At 47.8% G+C, this 26,969-nt stretch overlaps 2 protein-coding genes across 5 annotated transcripts in view; one reads left to right on the forward strand and one right to left on the reverse strand.

Annotated features, from left to right (window-relative positions):
• atg9a (ATG9 autophagy related 9 homolog A (S. cerevisiae)) overlaps positions 1–4,708 on the reverse strand; it is a 49,015-nt gene extending 44,307 nt beyond the window's left edge. Inside the window, exon 1 of the mRNA XM_080199639.1 lies at positions 4,627–4,708. The gene's annotated coding sequence lies outside the window, so the exon portion shown is untranslated. The remainder of the gene's footprint in view (positions 1–4,626) is intronic.
• A 28-nt stretch (positions 4,709–4,736) lies between these two features.
• Positions 4,737–26,969, forward strand: part of ankzf1 (ankyrin repeat and zinc finger peptidyl tRNA hydrolase 1) — a 61,692-nt gene continuing 39,459 nt past the window's right edge. For 2 of the 4 annotated variants that reach the window (XM_080199631.1, XM_080199634.1), the window contains exons 1-9: positions 4,737–4,844; positions 6,376–6,473; positions 10,646–10,742; positions 11,326–11,546; positions 17,444–17,559; positions 22,015–22,168; positions 23,841–24,063; positions 24,339–24,437; positions 26,788–26,952. In XM_080199631.1, coding sequence (XP_080055757.1) covers positions 4,748–4,844; positions 6,376–6,473; positions 10,646–10,742; positions 11,326–11,546; positions 17,444–17,559; positions 22,015–22,168; positions 23,841–24,063; positions 24,339–24,437; positions 26,788–26,952 — 1,270 coding nt within the window. In that variant the 5' untranslated portion in view covers positions 4,737–4,747. The remainder of the gene's footprint in view (positions 4,845–6,375; positions 6,474–10,645; positions 10,743–11,325; positions 11,547–17,443; positions 17,560–22,014; positions 22,169–23,840; positions 24,064–24,338; positions 24,438–26,787; positions 26,953–26,969) is intronic. The other 2 variants (XM_080199633.1, XM_080199635.1) reach the window with 1 other exon arrangement.

Raw genomic sequence — 26,969 nt, forward strand, 5'->3', positions numbered from 1 at the left:
GAGCGAACCCGGTGCAGGGTCAGTGTGTGAACGGGGAGCGAACCCGGTGCAGGGTCAGTGTGTGAACGGGGAGTGAACCCGGTGCAGGGTCAGTGTGTGAACGGGAAGTGAACCCGGTGCTGGGTCAGTGTGTGAACGGGGAGTGAACCCGGTGCAGGGAGAGTGCGTGAACAGGGAGTGAACCCAGTGCAGGGAGAGTGCGTGAACGGGGAGTGAACCCAGTGCAGGGAGAGTGCGTGAACGGGGAGTGAACCTGGTGCAGGGTCAGTGTGTGAACGGGGAGTGAACCCGGTGCAGGGTCAGTGTGTGAACGGGGAGCGAACCCGGTGCAGGGTCAGTGTGTGAACGGGGAGCGAACCCGGTGCAGGGTCAGTGTGTGAACGGGGAGCGGACCCGGTGCAGGGAGAGTGCGAGAACGGGGAGTGAACCAGGTGCAGGGTCAGTGTGTGAACGGGGAGTGAACCCGGTGCAGGGTCAGTGTGTGAACGGGGAGTGAACCCGGTGCAGGGTCAGTGTGTGAACGGGGAGTGAACCCGGTGCAGGGTCAGTGTGTGAACGGGGAGTGAACCTGGTGCAGGGTCAGTGTGTGAACGGGGAGTGAACCCGGTGCAGGGTCAGTGTGTGAACGGGGAGCGAACCCGGTGCAGGGTCAGTGTGTGAACGGGGAGCGGACCCGGTGCAGGGAGAGTGCGAGAACGGGGAGTGAACCAGGTGCAGGGTCAGTGTGTGAACGGGGAGTGAACCCGGTGCTGGGTCAGTGTGTGAACGGGGAGTGAACCCGGTGCTGGGTCAGTGTGTGAACGGGGAGTGAACCCGGTGCTGGGTCAGTGTGTGAACGGGGAGTGAACCCGGTGCAGGGAGAGTGCGTGAACGGGGAGTGAACCCGGTGCAGGGAGAGTGCGTGAACGGGGAGTGAACCCAGTGCAGGGAGAGTGCGTGAACGGGGAGTGAACCCAGTGCAGGGAGAGTGCGTGAACGGGGAGTGAACCCAGTGCAGGGAGAGTGCGTGAACGGGGAGTGAACCCAGTGCAGGGAGAGTGCGTGAACGGGGAGTGAACCCGGTGCAGGGAGAGTGCGTGAACGGGGAGTGAACCCGGTGCAGGGAGAGTGCGTGAACAGGGAGTGAACCCGGTGCAGGGTCAGTGTGTGAACGGGGAGTGAACCCTGTGCAGGGTCAGTGTGTGAACGGGGAGTGAACCCGGTGCTGGGTCAGTGTGTGAACGGGGAGTGAACCCGGTGCAGGGTCAGTGTGTGAACGGGGAGTGAACCCGGTGCAGGGTCAGTGTGTGAACGGGGAGTGAACCCGGTGCAGGGTCAGTGTGTGAACGGGGAGTGAACCCGGTGCAGGGTCAGTGTGTGAACGGGGAGTGAACCCGGTGCAGGGTCAGTATGTGAATGGGGAGTGAACCTGGTGCAGGGTCAGTGTGCGAACGGGGAGTGAACCCGGTGCAGGGTAATTTTAATCTGTATTTCGATTGGCCGGATCAAGTCAGTCTCAATACTGTAGTGAGAAATTGGTAGACTGTACGTAGAATGTATTTCTTAACCAATATGTTAAAGAACCAATTCGTGAACAGGCCATTCTGGGGATGGTGTAATAAGGAATGAATTATTGAAAGTCTAGTTGTATGAAATCCCTCTGTGATGAGCGACAAAACACAATAGAATTTTTAAAATCGTGATGCGGGATGATGGTGATTCTCGACGGCACGGTCGCACAATGGTTAGCAATGCTGTCTCACAGCGCTTGGGACGCGGGTTCAATTTTGGCCTTGGGTCACTGTCAGTGTGGAGTTTGCATGTTCTCCCTGCGTCTGCGTGGTGTCCTCTGGGTACTGCAGTTGTCTACCATAGTCCTCCAAGACGCACAGGTTAGGTTGTTTGTCCCTTTGTGTCCGGGGGGTGAACAAGGTAAATTCGTGTGGATGTGGGGATTGTGCCAAGGTCAGATTGTTGTCTGTGCAGACACGAAGGGCCGAGTGGCCTCGTTCTGCGCTGCACCTGTCCTGGGAGTGTTTGATGGGGACAGTGCAGAGGGAGCTTTACTCTGTATCTAACCCTGTGCTGTACCTGTCCTGGGAGTGTTTGATGGGGGACAGTGTAGAGGGAGCTTTACTCTGTATCTAACCCCGTGCTGTACCTGTCCTGGGAGTGTTTGATGGGGACAGTGCAGAGGGAGCTTTACTCTGTATCTAACCCTGTGCTGTACCTGTCCTGGGAGTGTTTGATGGGGACAGTGCAGAGGGAGCTTTACTCTGTATCTAACCCCGTGCTGTACCTGTCCTGGGAGTGTTTGGCTGCTATACATCAAGTGAGCCATGCAGAATATAATTATCAGTGCGAAGTATTGAAACTGAAACTACGAGTGAAAGTTTTTAGTGAAATTGTACTTTCATTTTCTCTCCATTGTCCAGCCCCATGCTGAAAATGATAAAAGGAAAAACTTATTCTTCATTTGAACTGTGGTCAGCTTCAGCGAATGACCAGAGCAACATGTTTCACTGAGCACATACGGACATTCCCCCATGTTACATCCGCTCCTCTATATCAGGAATTCAGGGATATTGGAACCCAGGGATATTGGCAGCAATTTGGTGCTTAGCAAGCAGCCACATCCTGCAGGACAGCGTACACATCTTCTCAGATGCACAACCTCCCGTTCAACAGTGACCATAGAAAGTATCACATCCAACTGAGAAGGACAAAGGTACCCAGACTTAATATCATCTTGAACACTGGCAAATATAACAATGCGGCACTCCCTCAGCGCTGGCCCTCTGACAGTGCGGCGCTCCCTCAGCGCTGACCCTCTGACAGTGCGGCGCTCCCTCAGCGCTGACCCTCTGACAGTGCGGCGCTCCCTCAGCGCTGACCCTCTGACAGTGCGGCGCTCCCTCAGCGCTGACCCTCTGACAGTGCGGCGCTCCCTCAGCGCTGACCCTCTGACAGTGCGGCGCTCCCTCAGCGCTGACCCTCTGACAGTGCGGCGCTCCCTCAGCGCTGACCCTCTGACAGTGCGGCGCTCCCTCAGCGCTGACCCTCTGACAGTGCGGCGCTCCCTCAGCGCTGACCCTCTGACAGTGCGGCGCTCCCTCAGCGCTGACCCTCTGACAGTGCGGCGCTCCCTCAGCGCTGACCCTCTGACAGTGCGGCGCTCCCTCAGCGCTGACCCTCTGACAGTGCGGCGCTCCCTCAGCGCTGACCCTCTGACAGTGCGGCGCTCCCTCAGCGCTGACCCTCTGACAGTGCGGCGCTCCCTCAGCGCTGACCCTCTGACAGTGCGGCGCTCCCTCAGCGCTGACCCTCTGACAGTGCGGCGCTCCCTCAGCGCTGACCCTCTGACAGTGCGGCGCTCCCTCAGCGCTGACCCTCTGACAGTGCGGCGCTCCCTCAGCGCTGACCCTCTGACAGTGCGGCGCTCCCTCAGCGCTGACCCTCTGACAGTGCGGCGCTCCCTCAGCGCTGACCCTCTGACAGTGCGGCGCTCCCTCAGCGCTGACCCTCTGACAGTGCGGCGCTCCCTCAGCGCTGACCCTCTGACAGTGCGGCGCTCCCTCAGCGCTGACCCTCTGACAGTGCGGCGCTCCCTCAGCGCTGACCCTCTGACAGTGCGGCGCTCCCTCAGCGCTGACCCTCTGACAGTGCGGCGCTCCCTCAGCGCTGACCCTCTGACAGTGCGGCGCTCCCTCAGCGCTGACCCTCTGACAGTGCGGCGCTCCCTCAGCGCTGACCCTCTGACAGTGCGGCGCTCCCTCAGCGCTGACCCTCTGACAGTGCGGCGCTCCCTCAGCGCTGACCCTCTGACAGTGCGGCGCTCCCTCAGCGCTGACCCTCTGACAGTGCGGCGCTCCCTCAGCGCTGACCCTCTGACAGTGCGGCGCTCCCTCAGCGCTGACCCTCTGACAGTGCGGCGCTCCCTCAGCGCTGACCCTCTGACAGTGCGGCGCTCCCTCAGCGCTGACCCTCTGACAGTGCGGCGCTCCCTCAGCGCTGACCCTCTGACAGTGCGGCGCTCCCTCAGCGCTGACCCTCTGACAGTGCGGCGCTCCCTCAGCGCTGACCCTCTGACAGTGCGGCGCTCCCTCAGCGCTGACCCTCTGACAGTGCGGCGCTCCCTCAGCGCTGACCCTCTGACAGTGCGGCGCTCCCTCAGCGCTGACCCTCTGACAGTGCGGCGCTCCCTCAGCGCTGACCCTCTGACAGTGCGGCGCTCCCTCAGCGCTGACCCTCTGACAGTGCGGCGCTCCCTCAGCGCTGACCCTCTGACAGTGCGGCGCTCCCTCAGCGCTGACCCTCTGACAGTGCGGCGCTCCCTCAGCGCTGACCCTCTGACAGTGCGGCGCTCCCTCAGCGCTGACCCTCTGACAGTGCGGCGCTCCCTCAGCGCTGACCCTCTGACAGTGCGGCACTCCCTCAGTACTGACCCTCTGACAGTGCGGCACTCCCTCAGTACTGACCCTCTGACAGTGCGGCACTCCCTCAGCACTGACCCTCTGACAGTGCGGCACTCCCTCAGTACTGACCCTCTGACAGTGCGGCACTCCCTCAGTACTGACCCTCTGACAGTGCGGCACTCCCTCAGTACTGACCCTCTGACAGTGGGGTGCTCCCTCGATACTCGGTTACCTGTGATGTTGATCCGGGACTCTGCGGCCATCCGAACAGAAACCGGAAATTGGGGAGTGGGCGGGTCGGAAGTGAGGTTAGGGGGTGGGGTTCGCGGCTGCGCAGTACGGTGCCGGGTGCCATGTTGGGATCGCGCTCCGTGTTTCAGAGCCTCGGGCCCGGAGTGAGGCTGCTGCGGGGCGGAGAGGCTGGGCCCGGGGGAGAGCGGCCCCAGACAGGTACCGGCCCCGGGGATCGGCGGGGAGAGAGACAGCCGGACCCCGGCCTCAGCCCCCCACCCCTCTCCCCTCAGAATATCCCCCCCCACCCCCCCGCTTCTCCCTCTCCCTCCCGCTCCACCCCCCCCCCTCCCTCCCTCCCCCGCCCCCCTCTTCTACCCCTTTCAGTGTGGTTGAGTGAATACAGCCACAGTCCCTGTAGTCAGGAAGCCTGCACCCACTGACACAGCATCTCACCCCAGCAACGGTTAGCACTGCAGCCTCACAGCACCACGGACCTGGATTTGACTCCCAGCTTGGGTCACTGTCTGTGCAAAGTTTGCACCTTCTCCCCGTGTCTGAGTGGATTTCCTTCAGGTGCTCCAGTTTCCTCCTACAGTCCAAAAGACATCCTGGTTAGATGCATTGGCCATGCTAAATCCTCCCTCAATATACCCGATCAGGTGCCAAAGTGTGGCCCTCTTTAAGGAACTAGGGGATTTCCATAATAACTTCATTGCAGAGACAATGGAAGCCTACTTCTGATACTAATAAATAAACTTTAACTGAACTAACTTTATTCTCTGCATCCCCGATACTTGGATAATTTACGATAGCCAGTCAACTTAACCCATACATCTTTGGGAGGAAACTAATGCGCCCAGAGGAAACTCATGCAGACACGAGGAGAACATGCAAACTCCACATAGAATCCTTACAGTGCAGAAGGCACTCTCTATGAAAGGACACCCAGATTCCCCTGAACACACACGTGCAATTCTTTCATCGTTTAAAACACTTGCTGCCTCTTGGATTTATTTTGCACAACTGATATCCTTGTATTGCATTATGAGGTTTACTATCCTCGTGCCCTTTCCCAGTTTGTCTCTCCTCTGCATCCTCTGTGAGCTTCTCATCGCTTACATAGGAGCAAAAAAATAGAAGCAGGAGGAAGCCATTTCAGCCTGCTCTGCCATTCATTCTAATCATAGCTAATCATCAAATTCAATATCCTGATATTGCCTCCCTTTCCACCCCCCACTGCATCCCTTGATTCTTTAGCCCCACTTAATTTCCCATCTCACTTTGTTCCATAGTAAACAATACATTTCGCTCTGTTGTCATGGATTGTATAATCTGGCAGGTTTTAGTTAAAGCTGACAAGATGAGATTTTATAAAGGTATTTAAAATCACTGAAGGATTTAGTTGGCCTAAGTAAAGGGAAACTTTTTTGGTGTCTGGGGAGTTGGGAACTAGAGGGAACAAATTTAAAGTGATTTGCAAAGGTACCAGAGACAACGAGAATAACTTATTTTCATTGAGTGGCTAGGATTTGGAATGTGCTGACGGAGTGATGGATGCAGAGTCAATCGTTTCCTTCAATAATAAATGGATAAATTCTTGTAGGAGTAAGAAATATAGCAATTGGGGGAATGGGACTTTGTACATTGCAGTGTAAAGTGCCAGTGCAGAGTTGATGGGCTGAATTGCTGCATAGTCTATGAAATATGTAAATTTTGTATTAAACTAATTGATTCATTTGTGATGTAGAGGATGATGTGGCCACTGAAGGACAGGCTGTGCTCGAGATCTCTGACAAGATGTGCTGCTCCACATGTCAGTGCAACTTTGACAACCGAGAAGACCAGGTAAAGATCAAATGACGATGGCTTGTTACCCCAAGCGATGGGCTGTGTGTTCTCCACAGTTACCCCAGGTGATGAGCTACCAAATAGTGGAATTCTTTGAATGTGATTAACTCACGTTCTGGGCTGTTCCCTTTGTGGTTAGGGGAGCGTGCAAGTGATCGGAAAACCTTCATTTCAGATGAGTTTTGTACCAGGAGAAGGCAGTGCCTGTTATCTACCACGGCTACGTTCACGGCCAGGTGTCCCTGGAGAGAGAGCACGTGGTGTCTGCGGGTGCAGTTGACATCTTTTGTGCTCGTTGGGCACCGTGGGGGATGGGATACGTTATTGACCCGAATAATTGCATTTTGATTTGATGTGTCTTAAGTTTCCTTTGTACTTTTGTTTTTGTTCGGGCTGTTCCCCTTCCTTTTGGGGACAGGAAGGGGAACAGCCTGAACAGAATTTTACTTTGTCCTAATTTAATTTGAATTTGTTTATTTGGTTTGACCTTAAAAGTGGACCAACAGTGAAAATGTTTTGTGTCTGTGAGATGAGAAAGAGGATCTTTAAACAAAGGATCAAGATGTAGAATCAGTTTGGGTGGAGTGAAAAACATTGGTGGAAGTTGTTTGTAAGCCACCAAATTGTGGTAATGCAGGGCAGAATATAAATCATAGAGATGCATGTAACATGAATAGTACAGTAAAAATGTGTGACTTCAATTTATGTATAGACTGGGCAAACCTAAATTAGCACTAATGCTGTGGAGGATGAATTCCTGGAGTGTATACGAGATGGGCTTCTGGAGCAGGTTTGGGCTATTTTAGATTTGGCGTGGTGTAATGGGAAAGGCCTAATTAATAACCTTGACGTAGAGGAGCCTTTAGGAAAGAGTGACCATAACGTGATAGAATTTTACATTCAGTTTGAAAGTGATATAGTTCAGACAGTGGAAACTGCAGGTATGAGGGGGTAAGCTGATTATGGCAGATGAGAAAAATACATGAAAATATTCAACAGTAGTCAGGCAGTAGCTATTTAAAAAAAATTACATGACTAATAGATATATATATTTGTCTAAGACACCAAAAGGTAAAACAAAAGTTAATGATTACATTAGGTCAAAGGAAGTGGCTTGTAAAGATGCTCAAAGGTTGAAAATTGGGAGCAATTTTGAATACAGTAAAGGAAGACCAAAAAAACTAATGAAATTGGAAAGAGAATTAGGAAGAAGATGGACTATAAAATCTTAATTGTTATCATAGAATCCCTATAGTGCAGAAAGAGGCCTTTCGATCCATCATGTCTGCACTAGCTCTCCGATGGAGCATCCCACATAGTCCCACCCATCCCCATAACTCTGAACCATGGCGAATCCACACATCTTGGCTCACTAAGGAGCAATTTACCAAGGCCAATCCACCTAACTTTCACATCTTTGGCGTGTGGGAGGAAACTTGCACGGACACAGGGAGAACATGCAGATTCCATACAGTCAGTCACTTGAGGCTGGAATTGAACCTAGGTCCCTGGCGCTGTAAGGCAGCAGTGCTAACCTCTGTGCCATGTATATGAAAGGGAAAAGATTAGCAAGGACAAATATTTTTCCACTATAGCAGAGACAGGAGCATTTATAACGGAGACTAGGGAAATTGCAGGGAAACTAAGTCTGTCTTCTCAAAGGAAGTAACAGAAAACAAACCAGAGATGAAAGGAGTCAAGGAGCTTGACAAATAGAAATAAATAATTATTAATAAAGAAGTAATACTCAAAGTTAATTGGATTAAGTGTTGATAAATCTCCTGGATCATTTGAACCAGAGTGTTGAAGGAGGTGGCTATAGAGACAGTGGATATTATTGATGGTGAGCTTTCAAAGTCCTTAGATTCTGGAAGGGTTCCTGCTGACTGGGAAATAGCAAATGTAACCCCACTGTTTAAGAAGGAAGGGAGAGAGAGAAAATGCAACTCCAGATCTGTTAGTTTGAGTTTAGGAGTAGGCAAAATGTTGGATTCTTTTATAAAGGATGTGATAACTGGACACCAAGAAAATAGATGTATGATTGGGCAGATTTAATATGGATTTATGTAAGGTAAATCATGTTTGACAAACCAGCTGGGATGTTTTTGAGAATGTTAGTTGTACCATTGAACCAGTGGATGTAGTGTATTTGAATTTTCAGAAGGCTTTCTGTAAGTCCCACACAGAAGGTTCGCAAAAAAAAATAGTGATCATGGGATTGAGAGAATAAACTGCTTTGGATGAAGAATTGGTGAACACCGCAGGAAAAAATGTGGCAATGAATAATAGGCTGTTACTCATAGGTTTTTTAAATTCTTTAATGGGATGTGGGTGTTGCTGGCTGTGTGCCCTCATTGCCTCTTGAGGGAGTAGTTAAGAGTCAGTCACATTGCTGTGGGTCTGGAGTCACATGTAGATCAAATCAGGTGATGAAAGCAGGTTTTCGTCCCTAAAGGAATTTTCGGCGTGGATGACTAAAGGACTTGAGTGAACCAGAAGAGGTTTTACCACAATGGTTTCATCCAGATTATTATTCAGTTCAGATTTTACCAGCTGTCATGGTGGGATTCGAACCCAAGTCCCCAAGCATTATCCTGGGTCTCTGGATTATTAGCCCAGTGACAGTACAATTATGCCACTGCCCCCTTGCACAGATCAGTGCTTAGGCTACAGATGTTCACTATCCATATAAATATTTTGGATGTGGGACTGAATGTAATATTTCCAAATTTGCTGATAACAGAAAACTCAGTGGGAATGTAAGTTGTGAAGAAAATGCAAGGATTTGAACAGGCTAAGAGCAAGCAGAAGAACACGGCAGCTAAAAGATTATCTGAGTAAGTGTGAAATGATCCACTTTACTAGAAACAACAGAAAGACAGAGTATTTCTTAAATGGGAGGAGATTGGGAAGTGCAGGTGTCCAGAGGGATCTGGGCATCCGTGTTCAGGAGTCACTAAAAGCTGGCATGCAGCTGCAGCAAACAATTAGGAAGGCGAATGGGATATTGGCTTTTCTCATTTCTGTTCAGGAGTAAAGAGGGCTTGCTGCATTTGTATAGTACCTTGATGAGACCACATCAAGATTATTGTGCACAATTCTCTCTATCAGGAAAGCAGGTGGTGCAGTGGTATTATTATCTGACTAATGACCCAGATGGCCAGGCTAATGATCTGGGGGCAAGGATTCAAATCCCAGCACCACAGTTGGTGAAATTTTAATTTAATTAAAATCTAAAATATGAAGTTAGTCTCAGTAATGGTGGCCATTGATTGTTGTAAAAGCTTATCAGATTTGCTAAAGTCTAGGAAAGGAAATCTGCCACCCTTACCCAATCTGCCTGTATGTGACTGTCACATGCTGACTCTTACCTTAGTTGGCCATTTTGGGCAGGCAGTTACCAGTTCAAGGGCAACTGGACTGAACAACAAATTCTGGCCTTGCCAGTGACACTCAGTCCATAAAACAATTTTTTTAAGCGCCTTGGTTCCCTTTCCTAAGATAGGATATAATTGCTGTAGAAAGAGTGTAACAAAGGTTTACCAGTCTAATTCTGGGGTGGGTGGATTGTCTTATGAGTAGAGGCTGGTTAGGCTGTGGTTGGAGACCAGAACTCTCCACTCACCTGACGAAAAGGCAAACCCCGGAAGCTTGTGGGTTTACTATCAAATAAACTGGTTGGACTTTAACCTGGTGTTGTGAGACTTCTGACTGTGTTTACCTCAGTCCAATGCCAACATCTCCACATCTTGTTTTTTTGGAGCAGAGAAGGCTGAGTGGGAATAGAGGTGTACAAAATTACAGACACGTAGAATCAAGAATCCGTACAGTGCAGTGCAGAAGGAGGCCGTTATGGTCCAAAGAATCTACACTGACTCTTACCCAAGTTTACCCCATAACTCCACATATTTAGCTTGCTAATCCCCCTAAAGGGGCAATTTAATGTGGTCTACAGGAGGACACTAAAGCACCTGGAGGAAACCCACGCAGACATGGGGAGAACATGTAAACTCCACACACCGAAACCCAGAATCAAACATTCCAAATGAAGGAATACTTGAAAATGGAGTTGAAAAAGGAGATTGGATACTCTCATATTAAATGTGCTGCATCAACACTTCGTTCATTTAACACAGCCCCTCTCTCTCTCTCTCTCTCTGTCTGTCCAGACCGAGCACTACAAACTGGATTGGCACAGGTTTAACCTAAGACAAAGGCTCCTTGGAGCTCAACCAGTCAGCGCAGAGAGCTTTGAGAAAATAGCAGGTACCACATTTTCAACTCAAATTAGTTTTAGACAGAGTTTATTTTAGCACCCAGGAAATGGAGCAGAGAGCTTTACTCTGTATCTAACCCCGTGCAGTACCTGTCCTGGGAGTGTTTGATGGGGACAGTGTAGAGGGAGCTTTACTCTGTATCAAGCCCCGTGCTGTACCTATCCTGGGAGTGTTTGATGGGGACAGTGTAGAGGGAGCTTTACTCTGTATCTAACCCCGTGCTGTACCTGTCCTGGGAGTGTTTGATGGGGGACAGTGTAGAGGGAGCTTTACTCTGTATCTAACCCCGTGCTGTACCTGTCCTGGGGGTGTTTGATGGGGACAGTGTAGAGGGAGCTTTACTCTGTATCTAACCCCGTGCTGTACCTGTCCTGGGAGTGTTTGATGGGGGACAGTGTAGAGGGAGCTTTACTCTGTATCAAGCCCCGTGCTGTACTTGTCCTGGGAGTGTTTGGTGTATAAGGTTGAGGAATTGTTGCTCTGGTTTCCTTTTCTGATACTATATGTCCTCTGTCTCCTCCGAGTTGATGGTAGCTTTGAGTTTCTATCTTGATGATTGTGTTCTTTTTCAGGTGAGATCTCTAGTATTTCCGGCTCTGAATCTGAAATCTCTGACTTTGACACCGAGCCTGAAAGACTATTTTGCCGCAACGTCCCGAATGTTTCCTGTCCTGAGGATGAGGAAGTTCCTGAGCAAGAGAAACAAAGCGGTCGGCGGACTCTCCGAGTTCTCTTCCAGACCACAGAGGACGAATATCTCTCTGTCTATCGCTGTGTCCTGCAGGGTAAGCAGGTAAGGAACCGGTCCTGCTTCATCTCCGAATCATCACCCTCTCCGCAGTACTTTACAGTTATAGAAATGTACTTGCAGCATTGTCACCGTTTTGGAAATGGGGCATCCACTTTGTGCACAGTATGATCCCACGCAGCAATACAATAATAACTAGGTACTCTGGTTTAGTGATATTGGTGAAGGGATAAATATTGGCTTAGGACACCTGGGGTAAATCTGCACTCAACACAGAGAGCTATTCAGGTAGTCCCATAACACATCCCTCACTCCTAACTTTTCTCCACAGCCCTTGTTTCCTTTTCAATTAGTAATATAATTTTTCTTGAAAGGTTTTATCAACTCTCCTTTGACCTTTCAGGCAGCACATTCCAGATCTCAACTCTGTGAAAAATTCCACATCTCCCTCTCATTGTGTAAATTATCTTAAATCTTTCTCTCCCTGGTTGACAAGCTCGTGCAAGAGTATGAAAGGAGTTTGTAACTTGAGTTTGGGCTGGAGTCGTTGAGGTTTACAGCATAGAAACAGGCCCTTTGGCCTAACTTGTCCATGCCATTCTTTTTTTTAAACCTAATCCCAATTGCCTGCATTTGGCCCATATCCCTCTGTATCCATCTTACCCATGTAACTGCCTAAATGCTTTTTAAAAGACAAAATTGTACCCGCTTCCACTACTACCTCTGGCAGCTTGTTCCAGACACTCTCCACCCTCTGGACACTTTTATATCTCTCCCCTCTCACCTTAAACCTATGCCCTCTAGTTTTAGACTCCCCTACCTTTGAGGAAAGAATTTGAGTATGTATCTGATCTGTGCCCCGGCTCAGAAATGTTGTGCAATGAGAAATGGCAAATGCAACTTTAAGTTTTAAAGCTTATTTATTAGTGTCACAAGTAGGTAGGAAAAGGGATGGAGGGTGTCAAAGCAGTAGGGAGATAGAGAACGTTGAGGACAGCCGTTTGGCCCGTTGAACTTGCACCAACAATCCCTGTAACCTCATGTATTTACCCTGCAAACCTTCCCACCCTCTCACAAAGGGTTAATTTAGCATGCAAACTCCACACAGACAGTGAACCAAGGCTAGAATTGAACCCAGATCCCTGGCACTGTGAGGCAGCAGTGCTAACCAATGTGCCACTGTACCACCCAGCATTGCTGGTGAACTCTGTTGCATGTGCAGTGTTCCTGTACAATGTGAAGAAGTTATTTACTCGTCTTGACAATATTCTTTGATCCTTTGATGCCTTGATTGTTTAGTTCTACAAATTATTTAGCCAATCCATTTTTAGAGGGATGGTATGGAGCTGAATTGATGATTTGTTCCTGGCAGCTCTGACGAAGGGTCATCCAGATTTGAAACATTGGCTCTATTTTCTCTCCACAGAATCTGTCAGGCCTGCTGAGATTTTCCAGCATTTTCTGTTTTTGTTTCAGATTCTGACATCCGCAATATTTTGCCTTGATGTATTTTCCCTTGTTTGGGCCAGTGTAATTTGCACGTACTCTTTGTTGTGGCTGTTCCAGCCATCCCCAAGGATGTAAGAGTTGTAGTGTGGGAGTGTTTTTAGTTTTGCAGAGGACTGGCATTGCCCACTTTGTTTGATTTATGCATCTAATTGTGGCCAGCAAAAGATAACTGTGCCAGTTCCTTCACTCTCACCACACCTGGATGTCCCTTGTGTAGCTGCTCAAGGATTCTTCCACAAAGACACCGAGGAATAATCACTCAGATTCCCTGCAATAATACACCACTCTAGACTGTCAGCTCAAGTGTTGTGATGTAAAACTTATGTTTTACAATGTACTTCTGTCATTGTTCCTTTTAGATCTATTTCTATAACCTTCCCCATCACTGGGTCGGTTCTCCTGTATGTCTGAACTTAAGATGAAGTCACAGGTACACTGTCTACTTGTGAGAAATACAGGATGTTGGTGAAGTTCTCTTCAGATCCTTTGTTGATTTGTAACGGTAAGGCGACGGTGCAGAGGGACCTCGGGGTCCTTGTGCATGAGTCGCAAAAACCCAGCTTGCAGGTGCAGCAGGTGGTCAGGAAGGCGAATGGGATGCCGGCCTTCATAGCGAGGGGGATTGAATATAAAAGTAGGGAGGTCTTGCTGCAGCTGTACAGGGCATTCGTGAGGCCGCAGCTGGAGTACTGTGTGCAGTTTTGGTCGCCGCACTTACGCAAGGATATTTTGGCCTTGGAGGGAGTGCAGAGGAGGTTTACTAGGCTGATATCGGAGTTGAGGGAGTTGAGCTATGAGGAGAGCCTGAATAAACTAGGCTTGTACTCGTTAGAGTTTAGAAGAATGAGGGGAGATCTCATTGAGACATATAAGATGATGAATGGGATGGATAGGATAGAGGTGGAGAGACTCTTCCCGCTCAGAGAGGACAGTAGGACTAGGGGGCACAGCCTCAAGATAAAGGTGGGGGCGGCTTAGAACGGAGTTGAGGAGGAACTTCTTCATTCAAAGGGTGGTGAATCTCTGGAATTCTCTGCCCGTTGAGGTGGTGGAGGCTGCCTCGCTAAATATTTTTAAGACGCGGGTTGATGGGTTTTTGATAAGCGAGGGGATTAAGGGTTATGGGGAGAGGGCAGGAATGTGGAACTGAGCCACGACAGATTAGCCATGATATTATTGAATGGCGGGGCAGGCTCAAAGGGCTAGATGGCCTACTCCTGCGCCTATTTCTTATGTTCTTATGTAACGACATTTGCATTTGCATGTTGGTGCGATTGACAATATTTAATCATGAGTGTGCCGATAATATCAAAGTTCTTTGGAAGAGTACGTGTCTGAATGGAGGGCTGTGACAAGTGGCATTCCTCAGGGATCAGTACTGGGACCTTTGCTGTTTGTAATATATATAAATGATTTGGAGGAAAATGTAACTGGATTGATCAGTAAGTTTGCGAACGACACAAAGATTGGTGGATTTGCGGATAGCAATGAGGACCATCAGAGGATACAGCAGGATATAGATCAGTTGGAGACTTGGGTGGACAGATGGCAGATGGAGTTTAATCTGGACAAATGTGAGGTAATGCATTTTGGAAGGTCTAATACAGATAAGAAATATACAGTAAATGGCAGAACCCTTAAAAATATTGATAGACAGAGGGATCTGGGTGTATAGGTACACAGGTCACTGAAAGTGGCAATGCAGGTGGAGAAGGTAGTCAAGAAGGCCGGGGTATTGAGTTTAAAAATTGGCAAGTCATGTTGCAGCCTTATAGAATCTCAGTTAGGTCGCACATGGAATGTCATGTTCAATTCAGGCCACCACACTACCAGAAGGATGTGGAGGCTTTGAAGAGGGTACAGAAAAGATTTACCAGGATGTTGCCTGGTATGGAGGGCATTAGCTATGAGGATTGATTGGAGAAACTTGGTTTGTTCTCACTGGAACAATAGAGGTTGAGGGTAGACCTGATAGAGCAAGTGCAGATGTTATCTCAAATGGCAGTCTCTGGGTATTGGAACAGACCTTTGTACACCTCGATAGTGAGTAACGGTTGTGAACTTGCAGCCACATTCATTTGTAAGTTGTTGTTCGTCCGTCGTCGTCAATGAGGACATCGACACCATTAGTCATTTTGAGGCTGGTTGCGGTGTGTCCGAAAATGACTGATCAGGCCAATTCGGGCACGGAATGTCCTGGCACATATTGGACAGACTTGTGTAGACACTGTAGTTGTTGCGCTGGTGGCTGTGGACTTGTGCAGCTCGAGCTTATGTTGTGTTTCAGCAACACACCTTGCTTTGTGAGCTTGACAACCTTTGTGGGTGAGGCAGCGCCAGGTAGGGCGATTTTGTTCCAGTGTTTCCCAGGTGGTCGTGTCAATGTCAAGCGACTTCAGGGAGGCCTTGAGTGCGTCTTTGCAACATTTCTTCTGCGAGTGTCTTCCAGCAGAGAGTTCCCTAAGAAGGAGCTGCTTGGGTATGCGCTTGTCTGACATACGGATGACACGATCTGCCCACCGGGTCTGTGCTCTCATCAGCAGTGTGTGGACTGATGGTAAACTTGCTCTAGAGAGAACTTCAGTGTCTGGTACTTTGTCTTGCCGTCTGATGTGTAATATTCTGCAAAAACAAGTCATGTGGAAATGATTGAGCTGTCTTGCATGCTTTCGATACACAGTCCATGTTCCACAGACATACAGGAGGGTAGTGAGTATCACGGCGCTGTAGACCTTCAGTTTTGTTGCTGGGCTGATTCCTCGACGTTCCCGTACAGTGGAGCACAGTCTACCAAAAGTAGAACTTGCCTTTGCTATTCTGCAGTTAACTTCTGTATCAATAGTCACTGCTTGGGAGAGGGTGCTGCCAAGATAAGTGAACTGGTCCACTGCCTGTAGTTTCTGCCCTTTGATTGTGATTATGGGTTCTGTGTATGGTGCATGAGGAGCAGGCTGGTGCATGACTTCGGTCTTTTTAATGTTGATGGTGAGTCCAAAGTTGTCACAAGCCATGGAAAATTTGCAACAGCTTCGACAAGCCGGCTAAATCAGGTGAGGGTAGCTGATGGGTCTCAACCCTCAGTGAAATAGGGAGTTGTCTATCCTAGCATGTGAAGACAGACTCCGGCAGATTGAGTGGACGAGACCAGTGGTAGGTCCAATGGTCAAGAAGGCAGTCTCTGCAAGTGTCATGTAACGTGAAAGAGCAGGACAAGATACAGAAGACGTCCTGGTCATCCACTGTGCCTAGTCCCATCTCCAGCCATCTTGATTTGTAAGTACGTTTATAATGGATCCATTTTACTGAACTTCTGGCTTCTTTATAGCCTAGCAAATAAGTCTTCAATCAGCGGCAATGGATATTGATCAGTGCCCAGTACTGGGTTTATCATGGTCTTGATATCTCCGCACATGCTTACTGAGCCATCAGGTTTTAATACAGGCACAATTGATGTAGCCCAGTCACTTGTAGTCCAATGACTCCTGTTCAGACTAGTTTTTTTTAGTTTTGATTTTTGGTCTGATGGTGTATGGTACTGTTCTGCGTTTGAGACATTTTGGCATACTACTTGGCTTAATTTTGAGTTGGATATCAATCCCTGTCATTGAGCCCAGTGAGTTTTCAAATACATGTTTGTATTTTTCTAGAAGTTGACGCCAGTCGATCGTGCTATCGACAAATTGATTTACAGCTCCAGTTGAGTTTAATTTTTCCCAACCATTGTCCACTAAATAAAGCTGGAAAGTTCCCACGGACAACATGGAGGTGTAACTCTGCTGTTTGTCCATTCACTTCCACTTTTACCTGAATGGATCCTTTTAGTGATATAATCTTTTCTGTATACATCTGTTGGATAACAGTTGATAATTTCAATGGCAAGTACTGTAACTTCAGATGATAGGTTGTGTCAGATATCAATGATATGGCAGCCTCTGAATCCACTTCCATTTGTATTAGTTTACCATCGAGTTTGAGAATACCCAATGGAATAAGGCAGATGAGGTAAATTTGCTAATTGTTAAAAGGATATTTGTTCAAAGACTAACTTAGTGTGATGCAGAACCTGAGAGAATTTATTCTCCATCTGTAATTGAGTGCTGGTTGTAGCACCCTCACCTCGGAATCATAATGTTCAAATCACAGTTCAGCCCAGTGTAGTACGGAGAGAATGGTAGTATGGGAATGTTAACAGCCAATCTCTGTGTCTGCACTTCAAGGGCTTTCACTGTGGGGAGAGCTGGATTTTTATCTTCACTCTTACTTTGGCTGGGCTTCCTAGTGATGTGTTGGGGTGGGGGGGATCCGGTTGCGCCCGAGTACGAGGTTGTGAGTTAATGTTGTGATGCACAGGCTGCAGTTTGAGCAGCCAGTGGGGAGAGTTTCCGGGTCTTGTACAATATGCCGGTAATGATGACAGCTCCTTTGTTCCACAGGATCTCGGGGAGGATGAAGACAGTCTCCTGTCGTCACTGCTCAGCCTCAATCCTCAAACTATCTGGGTCATCCTGATGACAGGAGGCGGGCATTTCGCTGGAGCTGTCTTTCAGGGGTAAGTACAAGATAGGGTAACAGCCGAAGTGCAAGATGATGGCTGGAGGATGTTAAGATCCTGAATTTGAACCATAAATTAAAAACACAACAATTTTTCTTTTGACATAATTATGAGGATTGATACTTTTCTCCAAATGATTCCACTGACAAAGTCTGGATCTTTTGTAGTAAAACGAGCTTTAATTTATTATCGTCACATGTATTAGTGTGCAGTAAAAAGTATTGTTTCTTGCTTGCTATACAGACAAAGCATACTGTTAATTGAGAAGGAAAAGAGGGAGTGCAGAATGTCTGACAGCAGCGGGGAAGAAGTTGTTTTTAAGTCGGTTGGTACTTACCTCAGACTGTTGTATCTTTATCTTGACGGGAAAAGGTGGGAGAGATAATGTCCAGGTCGAGGGGTCCTCAATCATGCTGGTTAGGCAGCAGGAAGTGTAGACAGTGTCAACGGATGGGAGGTTAGTTTGAGTGATGGATTGGGCTACATTCGCAATTTTTTGTAGTTCCTTTCGCTCTTGGGCAGAGCAAGAGCCATAGAGAAATAAATTGATTAGGGATAGTCAACACGGTTTTGTGAAGGGTAGGTCGTGCCTCACAAACCTTATCGAGTTCTTTGAAAAGGTGACCAAAGAGGTGGATATGGGTAAGACAGTTGACGTGGTGTATATGGATTTTAGCAAAACGTTCCCCATGGGTAGGCTATTGCAGAAAATGCAGATGCATGGGATTGAGGGTGATTTAGCAGTTTGAATCAGGAATTGGCTAGCTGATAGAAGAGAGAGGGTGGTGGTTGATGGGAAATATTCAACCTGGAGTTCAGTTACAAGTGGTGTACCTCAGGGATCTGTTTTGGGGCCAGTGCTGTTTGTCATTTTTATAAATGACCTAGATGAGGGTGTTGAAGGATGGATTAGTAAATTTGCTGACGACACCAAAGTCGGAGGAGTTGTTGACAGTGAGGATGGATGTTACAGTTTGCAGAGGGACACAGATAAGCTGCAGAGCTGGGCTGAGAGGTGGCAAATGGAGTTTAATGCGGAAAAGTGTGAGGCGATTTACTTTGGAAAGAGTAACAGGATTACAGATTATAGGGCTAATGGAAGGTCTCTTGGTGTTTCAACGAGCAGAGAGATCTTGGTGTACATGTGCATAGGTCCCTGAAAGTTTGCACCCAGGTTGATAAGGTTATTAAGAAGGCATGCGGTGTGTTAGCTTTTATTGGTAGAGGGATTGAATTTCGGAGCTGTGAGGTCATGTTACAACTGTACAAAACTCTGGTACGGCCGCACTTGGAGTATTGCGTACAGTTCTGGTTGCTGCACTATAAGAAAGATGTGGAAGCATTGGAAAGGGTGGAGAGGAGGTTTACCAGGATGTTGCCTGGTATGGTGGGGAGGTCTTATGAGGAAAGGCTGAGGAACTTGAGGTTGTTTTCGTTAAGAGAGAAGAAGGGTATGAGGTGACCTAACTCAGGCATACAAGATGATTAGAGGGTTAGATAGGATGGACAGTGAGAGCCTTTTTCCTCGGATGGTGATGGCTAACACGAGGGGACATAGCTTTAAATTAAGGGGTGGTAATTATAGGATAGATGTCAGAGGTAGGCTCTTTACTCAGAGGGTAGTAAGGGCGTGGATTGCCCTGCCTGCAGCAGTTGTGGACTCGCCAACTTTAAGGGCGTTCAAATGGTCAGTGGATAGGCATATGGATAACATTGGAATAATTTAGGTTAGAGGGCCATTAGATTGGTTCCACTGGTCGGCGCAACGTCGAGGGCCGAAGGGCCTGTACTGCGCTGTAATGTTCTATGTTCTATATCAAGCTGTGATACAACCAGAAAGAATGCTTTCTGTGGTGCATCTGTAAAAGTTGGTGAGAGTTGTAGCAGACATGCCAAATTTCCTTGGGCTTCTGAGAAAGTAAAGGCGTTGGTGGGCTTCCTTAACTACAGCATCAGCGTGGAGGGACCAGGACAAGTTGCTGGTGATCTGGACACCTAAAAGCTTGAAGCTCTCGACCATTTCTATGTTGTCCCTGTTGATGTAGACAGGGGCATGTTCTCCTTTACACTTCCTGAAGTCATGACAATCTCCTTTTTTTTGTTGACATTAAGGGAGAGATTATTGTCTTTGCGCCAGTTCACCAGATTCCCTCTCTCTTCTGTACTCTATCTCATTGTTTGAGATCCAACCCATTGTTGTGGTGTCATCAGTAAACTATAACAAATGAAGCAACTTAACCATTAAAGTTCAACAATACTTAAAAATGAAAGGAAGCAACATTACTTTCCAGTTTATGATTGTTTCAATTCCAAATAAGACCCATTCCTGAGCAGATCAAAACTACTTTTAAACAAATATAGTTAGCAAACCCAGGCATACTTGCTACAAAATGTATTAACTGTCTTAAGGCTTTCAGAGATGTATTGTAAAGAGCGAGAAACATTCTCACGAGCAGGCTGCATATGTTTCTGACTTTAGCAGACCTCCAACAGTCTGGTTTTTCCTCTGCTACAAACCTTGGTCCTTCCATCACTTTAGCACCTGACTTGATAACTCATGACCCTTTCAATCAATGCAATCACAAACCCCAGGGGAAATCTTCATCTATAAACAAAAATACATTAGCAGTCTCCTAAGTAAACAGCGTTTGACTGAAATGAGTAATTATCCTGCTCTCCCAGCATCTGACCTACGTTCCCACCAGACATATTGGCTGCCTGTAGAATAAAGCTGTATTTTTAAATATTCCCATTAAACAAAGAAAACAATATGTATACATTTGCACTACTATCTCCACAAAGATCACCCTCAAAGTTTTTTTGGGTGGGGGGAGGGTGGTTGTGGAGCTGGCAGAGTAGGGGGGATGATTCAGAATGCACCTATATTTTTCTAGCTGTTTATGCTTGGCCAGGCACACATGGTAAAGGGGCTGAGTGGTGCACAGCTGTGCTGAGATTTCTTACATGGATACATATCCTGGCACCAGCATTGACTGAGGATTAAAACCTACAATTGGTTTTAATGTGTGCTTGACAGCTCTGGTGCTAACTGGTTACAAAGGCCACAATAGCAGCTAATGCACTGCTCAATAGGTATAATCAGGGTCTGCCTGGATTAGAGTGTATCAGCTATAAGGCGAGACTGGCCCAACTAGTGTTGTTATCTCTGGAGCAGCACAGATTGAGGGGAGTCCTGATAGAAGTCTATAAAATTGAGATATATCGATAAACTTAACAGAATCTTTTTCCCAGAGTTGAAATGTCAAATAGTAGTAGGCATGCACTTGAGGTGGGAGGGGGAAAGTTCAAAGGAGATGTGAGGGGCAAGTTTTTTGCAGAATGGTAGGTGTCTGGAACGTGCTGCCAGGGCCGGTGGTGTAGGCAGGTGCAAAATGGGCTTTTAGATAAGCACATAAATATGCAAAGAATAGAGGGATATGGACAAGTGGCAGGCAGAAGGGATTAGTTTAATTTAGCATCATGTTCAGCACAACATCATGGGCTGAAGGGCCTGTTCCTGTCCTAATGCTCTAGCGTGACTGTTATTCCATCCACACTGGTACAGTAGTTAGCACTGCTGCTTTTCAGTGGCAGGGACCTGGATTTGATTCCCAGCTTGGGTCACTGTCTATGCGGAGTCTGCACCTTCTCTCTGTGTCTGTGTGGGTTACCCCTGGATGCTCCAGTTTCCTCCCACAAGCTAAAAGATGTACTGGTTAGGTGCAATGGCCATGCTGAATTCTCTCTGTGTACCCGAACAGGTGCTGGAGTGTGGCGACTAGGGGATTTTCACAGTAACTTCACTGCAGTGTTAATGTAAACCTACTTGTGACACAAATAAATAAATTTAAACTGAAAGGACATCTTCCTGCTCCATGTGTAAGCAACGACTCCTACAGGTCTTGAGGGCAAATTATTGACCTGACTTGGAAATTTATTCAGTGGTGTGTGAAATAAAAATGCTGGAAATATTTAATAGTTGTGGCAACATTTGTGGAGAGAATAATTATCCAATGCCGCCTTGAATACCTCAGTTGAATCTGCCTCTTCAGCACACTCAGGCACTGCACTCTGGATTGTTGACACTCATTGGTGTTGGATTTTTATCGCATTAAAATCTCACCACCTGTCGTGGTTGGATGTGAGCCCGGGTCCCCTGGATTACTAATCCAGTGACAAAAGCACTGCGCAAGCGGCTGCCCTGTATCTAACCCCGTGCTGTACCTGTCCTGGGAGTGTTTGATGGGGGGAAAGTGTAGAGGGAGCTTTACTCTGTATCTAACCCCGTGCTGTACCTGTCCTGGGAGTGTTTGATGGGGACAGTGTAGAGGGAGCTTTACTCTGTATCTAACCCCGTGCTGTACCTGTCCTGGGAGTGTTTGATGGGGATAATGTTGAAGCTGTATGTTGTGCTGCTTTTAATTGCTCGGTCTGATTGTTCCTCTCCCTCAGGAATGAAGCAGTTCTCCATAAAACATTTCACCGGTACACAGTGAGGGCAAAGCGTGGAGTTGCCCAGGGCGCCAGGGATGCTCAGAATCGAAGCCGAACACCAAAATCAGCTGGGGCTTCACTCCGGCGTTACAATGAAGCTGCTCTTGTCAAGGTCACTGATTTGTAAATCTCCCTCACCTCAATTACCTGTGTGAGCTCAGGATATTTGTGCCAGATCCACTCCCATTGACAAGGACCACAGAGCTCACCCATTGACTGCAGTTGAGAGAAACATGCATTCCTCCAGAACTTGACCAAACAGGATGTCCCAACTACTTTGCATTTAACGCTGTGCACCTGAAGTGTGGTCTCCTTTTTAATTTGGAAAGACTGTATCTAATTTATGCACAGCAAGATCTCATAAACATCAGAACAACAGCTCACTAGTCATGCTAAAACCACTGTCTTACACACAGCTGGGGTGAGCTAGGATGACTCACACACCAGTTTAAAATTCCTCGGTGTTCGTACCTATTGAGGCCCTAATCAGGCTTCAGTTGATTGACAGATAACTGCCACTTAACTAACTGGGTCAGTTGCTTATTCACCTTTAAACTAAACTACTAAATTTAAAGAGAAAAAGAGAGAAACATTTACCAGTACTTACCAATAGTTACCCACTCAGCTCCAAATTACTGATACCCTCTGGCTAACTGGTCGTGCACAAGCTCACTAGTCTGTACTTATCCTCGGTAATGTACTCTGTGACTGCACGGCGTTCCCTCGGTAATGTACTCTGTGACTGCGCGGTGCTCCCTCGGTAATGTACTCTGTGACTGCGCGGCGCTCCCTTGGCAATGTACTCTGACTGCGCGGCGCTCCCTCGGTAATGTACTCTGTGACTGCGCGGTGCTCCCTCGGTAATGTACTCTGTGACTGCGCGGCGCTCCCTTGGCAATGTACTCTGACTGCGCGGCGCTCCCTTGGTAATGTACTCTGTGACTGCGCGGCGCTCCCTCGGCAATGTACTCTGTGACTGCACGGCGCTCCCTTGGCAATGTACTCTGACTGCGCGGCGCTCCCTCGGTAATATACTCTGTGACTGCGCGGCGCTCCCTCGGTAATGCACTCTGTGCGCGGCGCTCCCTTGGTAATGTACTCTGTGACTGCGCGGCGCTCCCTCGGTAATGTACTCTGACTGTGCAGCGCTCCCTCGGTAATGTACTCTGTGACTGCGCGGCGCTCCCTCGGTAATGTACTCTGTGACTGCGCGGCGCTCCCTCGGTAATGTACTCTGTGACTGCGCGGCGCTCCCTCGGTAATGTACTCTGTGACTGCGCGGCGCTCCCTCGGTAATGTACTCTGTGACTGCGCGGCGCTCCCTCGGTAATGTACTCTGTGACTGCGCGGCGCTCCCTCGGTAATGTACTCTGTGACTGCGCGGCGCTCCCTCGGTAATGTACTCTGTGACTGCGCGGCGCTCCCTCGGTAATGTACTCTGTGACTGCGCGGCGCTCCCTCGGTAATGTACTCTGAATGTGTGGCGCGCTATAGGAATTTTCCACAACGAGGTGTGGTGATCTGGAAGGCGCTGTCACAAAGGGCGGTGGAAGTAGTTTTGACAGGAACTTTCAAAGGAGATGGGATAAATAGTTGAAATGGAAAATAATTGTAGTGCTCTGAGGAAGGAGCAGCAGGGATGGAGTGAGTGGTCGTTTTTGAGGAATCAGTACAAGGACAAAGGGCTGAATGGCCTTCCTCCTGTATGTTATGGTTGATTGCAGTAATTAAAATAGAACATTGATTTGTTTTCTCATTTGGCTTGTTTTTGTTCCTGAATGTAGGACGTTGAGGAATTGTTGGCGAGTTGGTCAGAGTTTCTGCGGGTGGCCAGTGCCATCTTCATCCGAGCTTCCAGCTACAACAAGAGTATCTTCTTCAGCGGCAAAGAGCCCGTTCTTAACTGGAGCGACAACCGACTGCGAAGCATTCCCTTCCTCACCCGCAGAGCCACTTTCAAAGAAGTGAAAAGAGTGCATACAATTCTTTCCACCGTGGAGATCTATGGTGAGTCTTGTATAATTGTGCAGAATGCAAGCAACCTCTGCATGTGGCCCAGCGAGTCCCGCACCACTGCACGCAGGCCCCCAGGCACAGCACAGTGAACCCCATGCTACTGCACCCGACCCCGCAAGCCCCAGGTGACCAGGCATGGACCAGCAAGCCCCATGTGCCTGCGTGCAGCCCAGCGAACCCCACGGGAACCTGAGATTCTCCTGGATTGCGCGGATCTATGAATTGTGAATCTGTAAATTGTTGTAGTGAAATATTGTTTGTTGCAGCAAAGGACACAGATATCAATATGATTCACAGGCCACATCGGAGAGTTTGGCACGAAAAGGTGAAAGCAGCACGAGAGGCATCAGATTCTGAGACAGATGGTGAGAAACACAATGTACCTTTCTACTCTGTGTTGAAAAGGTGGTGGTGAGCTGTCTCCTTAAAACACTGCAGTCCATGTGGTGTAGGTATATCCACAGTGCTAGTAGGGAGGAAGTTCAAAGAATTTGATGCAGTCTATAACGCATGCATTGTGGCAGCTGTGTGTGTCATCTGTAGAACATTAATGTAGCAGTAGAGACATAGAAACAGAAAATAGATGCAGGAATAGGCCATTCGGCCCTTCAAGTCTGCACCACCATTCAATATAATCCTGGCTGATCATGCATTTTCAGTATCCCACTCCCGCTTTCTCTCCAGACCGCTTGATCCCATTAGCCACAGGGGACATGTCCAGCTCCCTCTTGAACATATCTAATGAACTGATCCCAACAGCTTTCTGTGGGAGAGAATTCCACAGGTTCACAACTCTCTGAGTGAAGAAGTTCTTCCTCATCTCAGCCCTGAATGGCTTATCCCTTACTCTTAGACTGTGACCCCTAGTCCTGGACTTCCCCAACATCGGGAACATTCTTCCCACATCGAACCTGTCCAGTCCCATCAGGATTTTATATGTTTCTATGAGATTCCCCTCTCATTCTTCTAAATTCCAGTGAGTACAAGCCCAGTCGATCCAGTCTCTCTTCATATGTCAGTCCTGCCATTCCAGGAATCAGTCTAGTGAACCTTAGCTGGACTCCCTCAATAGCAAGAACATCCTTCCTCGGACTAGGAGAGCAGAACTACACACAATACTCAAGGTGTGGCCTCATTAAGGTCCTGTATGACTGCAGCAAGATATCCTTACTCCTATACTCAAATCCTTTTGCTATGAAGGCCAGCATGCCATTAGCTTTCCTCACTGCCTGCTGTATCTGCAGGCCAACCTTCAGCGACTGTTCCACCGTGACACCCAGGTCATGTTACACTTCCCCTTTTCCTAAACTGGCTCCATGAAGCTCTTGCATGCTATTTTCTAGCAATAAATGTGGAAGTGATGTTATTTATAAATACTGTGGCTACAAGAGCAGGTCAGAAGCTGGGAATCTAGCTTCCCGATTCCCCAACCTTACGATCTCCATTTACCTGCAGGAGTGCAGTTCCAACCCCCAAGAAACCCAACACCATCCAGGACAAAGCAAGCTGCTTGATTAGCACCACATCCACAAACATTCAGTCCCTTCACTAGCAGTGAATAATGACAACAGTGTGTACTATCTACAAGATGCATTGTAGGAATTCAGCAAGGTTCCTTTGGCAGCACCTTCCAAACCCACAATCACTTCCATCTCAAAGGACAAGGATAAGTGAACACCAGCACCAGGATTTGATCTGATTTATGATTGTTACACATATTAATGTACAGAGAAAAGTATTATTTCTTGTGTGCTACATAGGAGGCTCTCCTCCAAGTCGTTCACCATTCTGACTTAGATTCATAGATTTGTACAGTGCAGAATAGGCCCATCAAGTCTGCACCAGCAATAACTACCACGAAAGGCCTGCTAATCCCATTGGTTAACACACACTTGTAATGTGGAGATATAACTAGCAATCCCATAAAGAATTCCCCCAGTGTGAGCGCACAAAGACAAAGGAGAAATAGTCTCTCTGCGAGGGTGGGCTTAATAAAACTAAAGGAGAGAACTTGCAGAAACTACTGGGAGTTCCCTCGTGTGAAATCTCAGATGTCTGGAGGTTCTGCACAACTGGTCTCAGCTTTGTCAGTCCCAGTGCAGATCAGTTGTACTCAGATGGCTCTCTGATCTGGGTTGGTAGGGTAGAGAGAGAGCCAGGTTGGGTAGCCTTGCTTTCTCAGCCTGTTCCCCAACAAGACTGCCAGCAAACCCTGTGATTCTCAGCAATTACCCATTTCTGCCTTTTCAATTCTTTCCCCATCATTTAAAGTGATTGCAGTTCAAAACTAACAAGAAAATCTTGAAGTGCCATAAGGTTCCTGGAATAGGCCTTGCTTGTTGACATTTCCAAGACAACCTTCTTAAAAACAGGACCCCAGTTAGCATCCAGAATATACCGATTGTGCTTTGTCCTTCCGTTTTGTAAAAGAAAAACTCATCTCGATCTGATTCCAACACAAATGCTGCCAGCTGGCCGGAGCTTTTGCAGCGTGTGTTTTTATTTGAATTGGGAAGATGCTTTGCCATGCAGAGAGGACAATTCCCTGAGATGAATTTGGATTTCTCTCGCACACTGAGAAGGTGTGGGACTACACCATATTGTGCTCTTTACTCTTGTCCTCTGGCAGAAGTAATTAATTCTCCTTCAGGGCGGGATCTTCTCTCCCTCTCTGTATAAACATTGCTGCCCACATTCTGTCATATTCTTGTCCAGTAGGATGTGAACGAGAGGCTGTCAATCCTGCCGATTTACCATCTTGCCTGGAAATGGTGGAAGAAACACTGGGAACATTGGAACTCCGGGAATTTGATATGTCACCAAAAAAGAAAAGGAAAAAGAGAAAAAAGAAAGTTCATGGGGAGATGATGCAGAGCGGAGGTAAAATAGGAAACTTT

Source organism: Carcharhinus amblyrhynchos, chromosome 11, assembly GCF_965287045.1.
Source record: "Carcharhinus amblyrhynchos chromosome 11, sCarAmb.v2.hapA, whole genome shotgun sequence".
Classification (NCBI taxonomy): domain Eukaryota; kingdom Metazoa; phylum Chordata; class Chondrichthyes; order Carcharhiniformes; family Carcharhinidae; genus Carcharhinus; species Carcharhinus amblyrhynchos.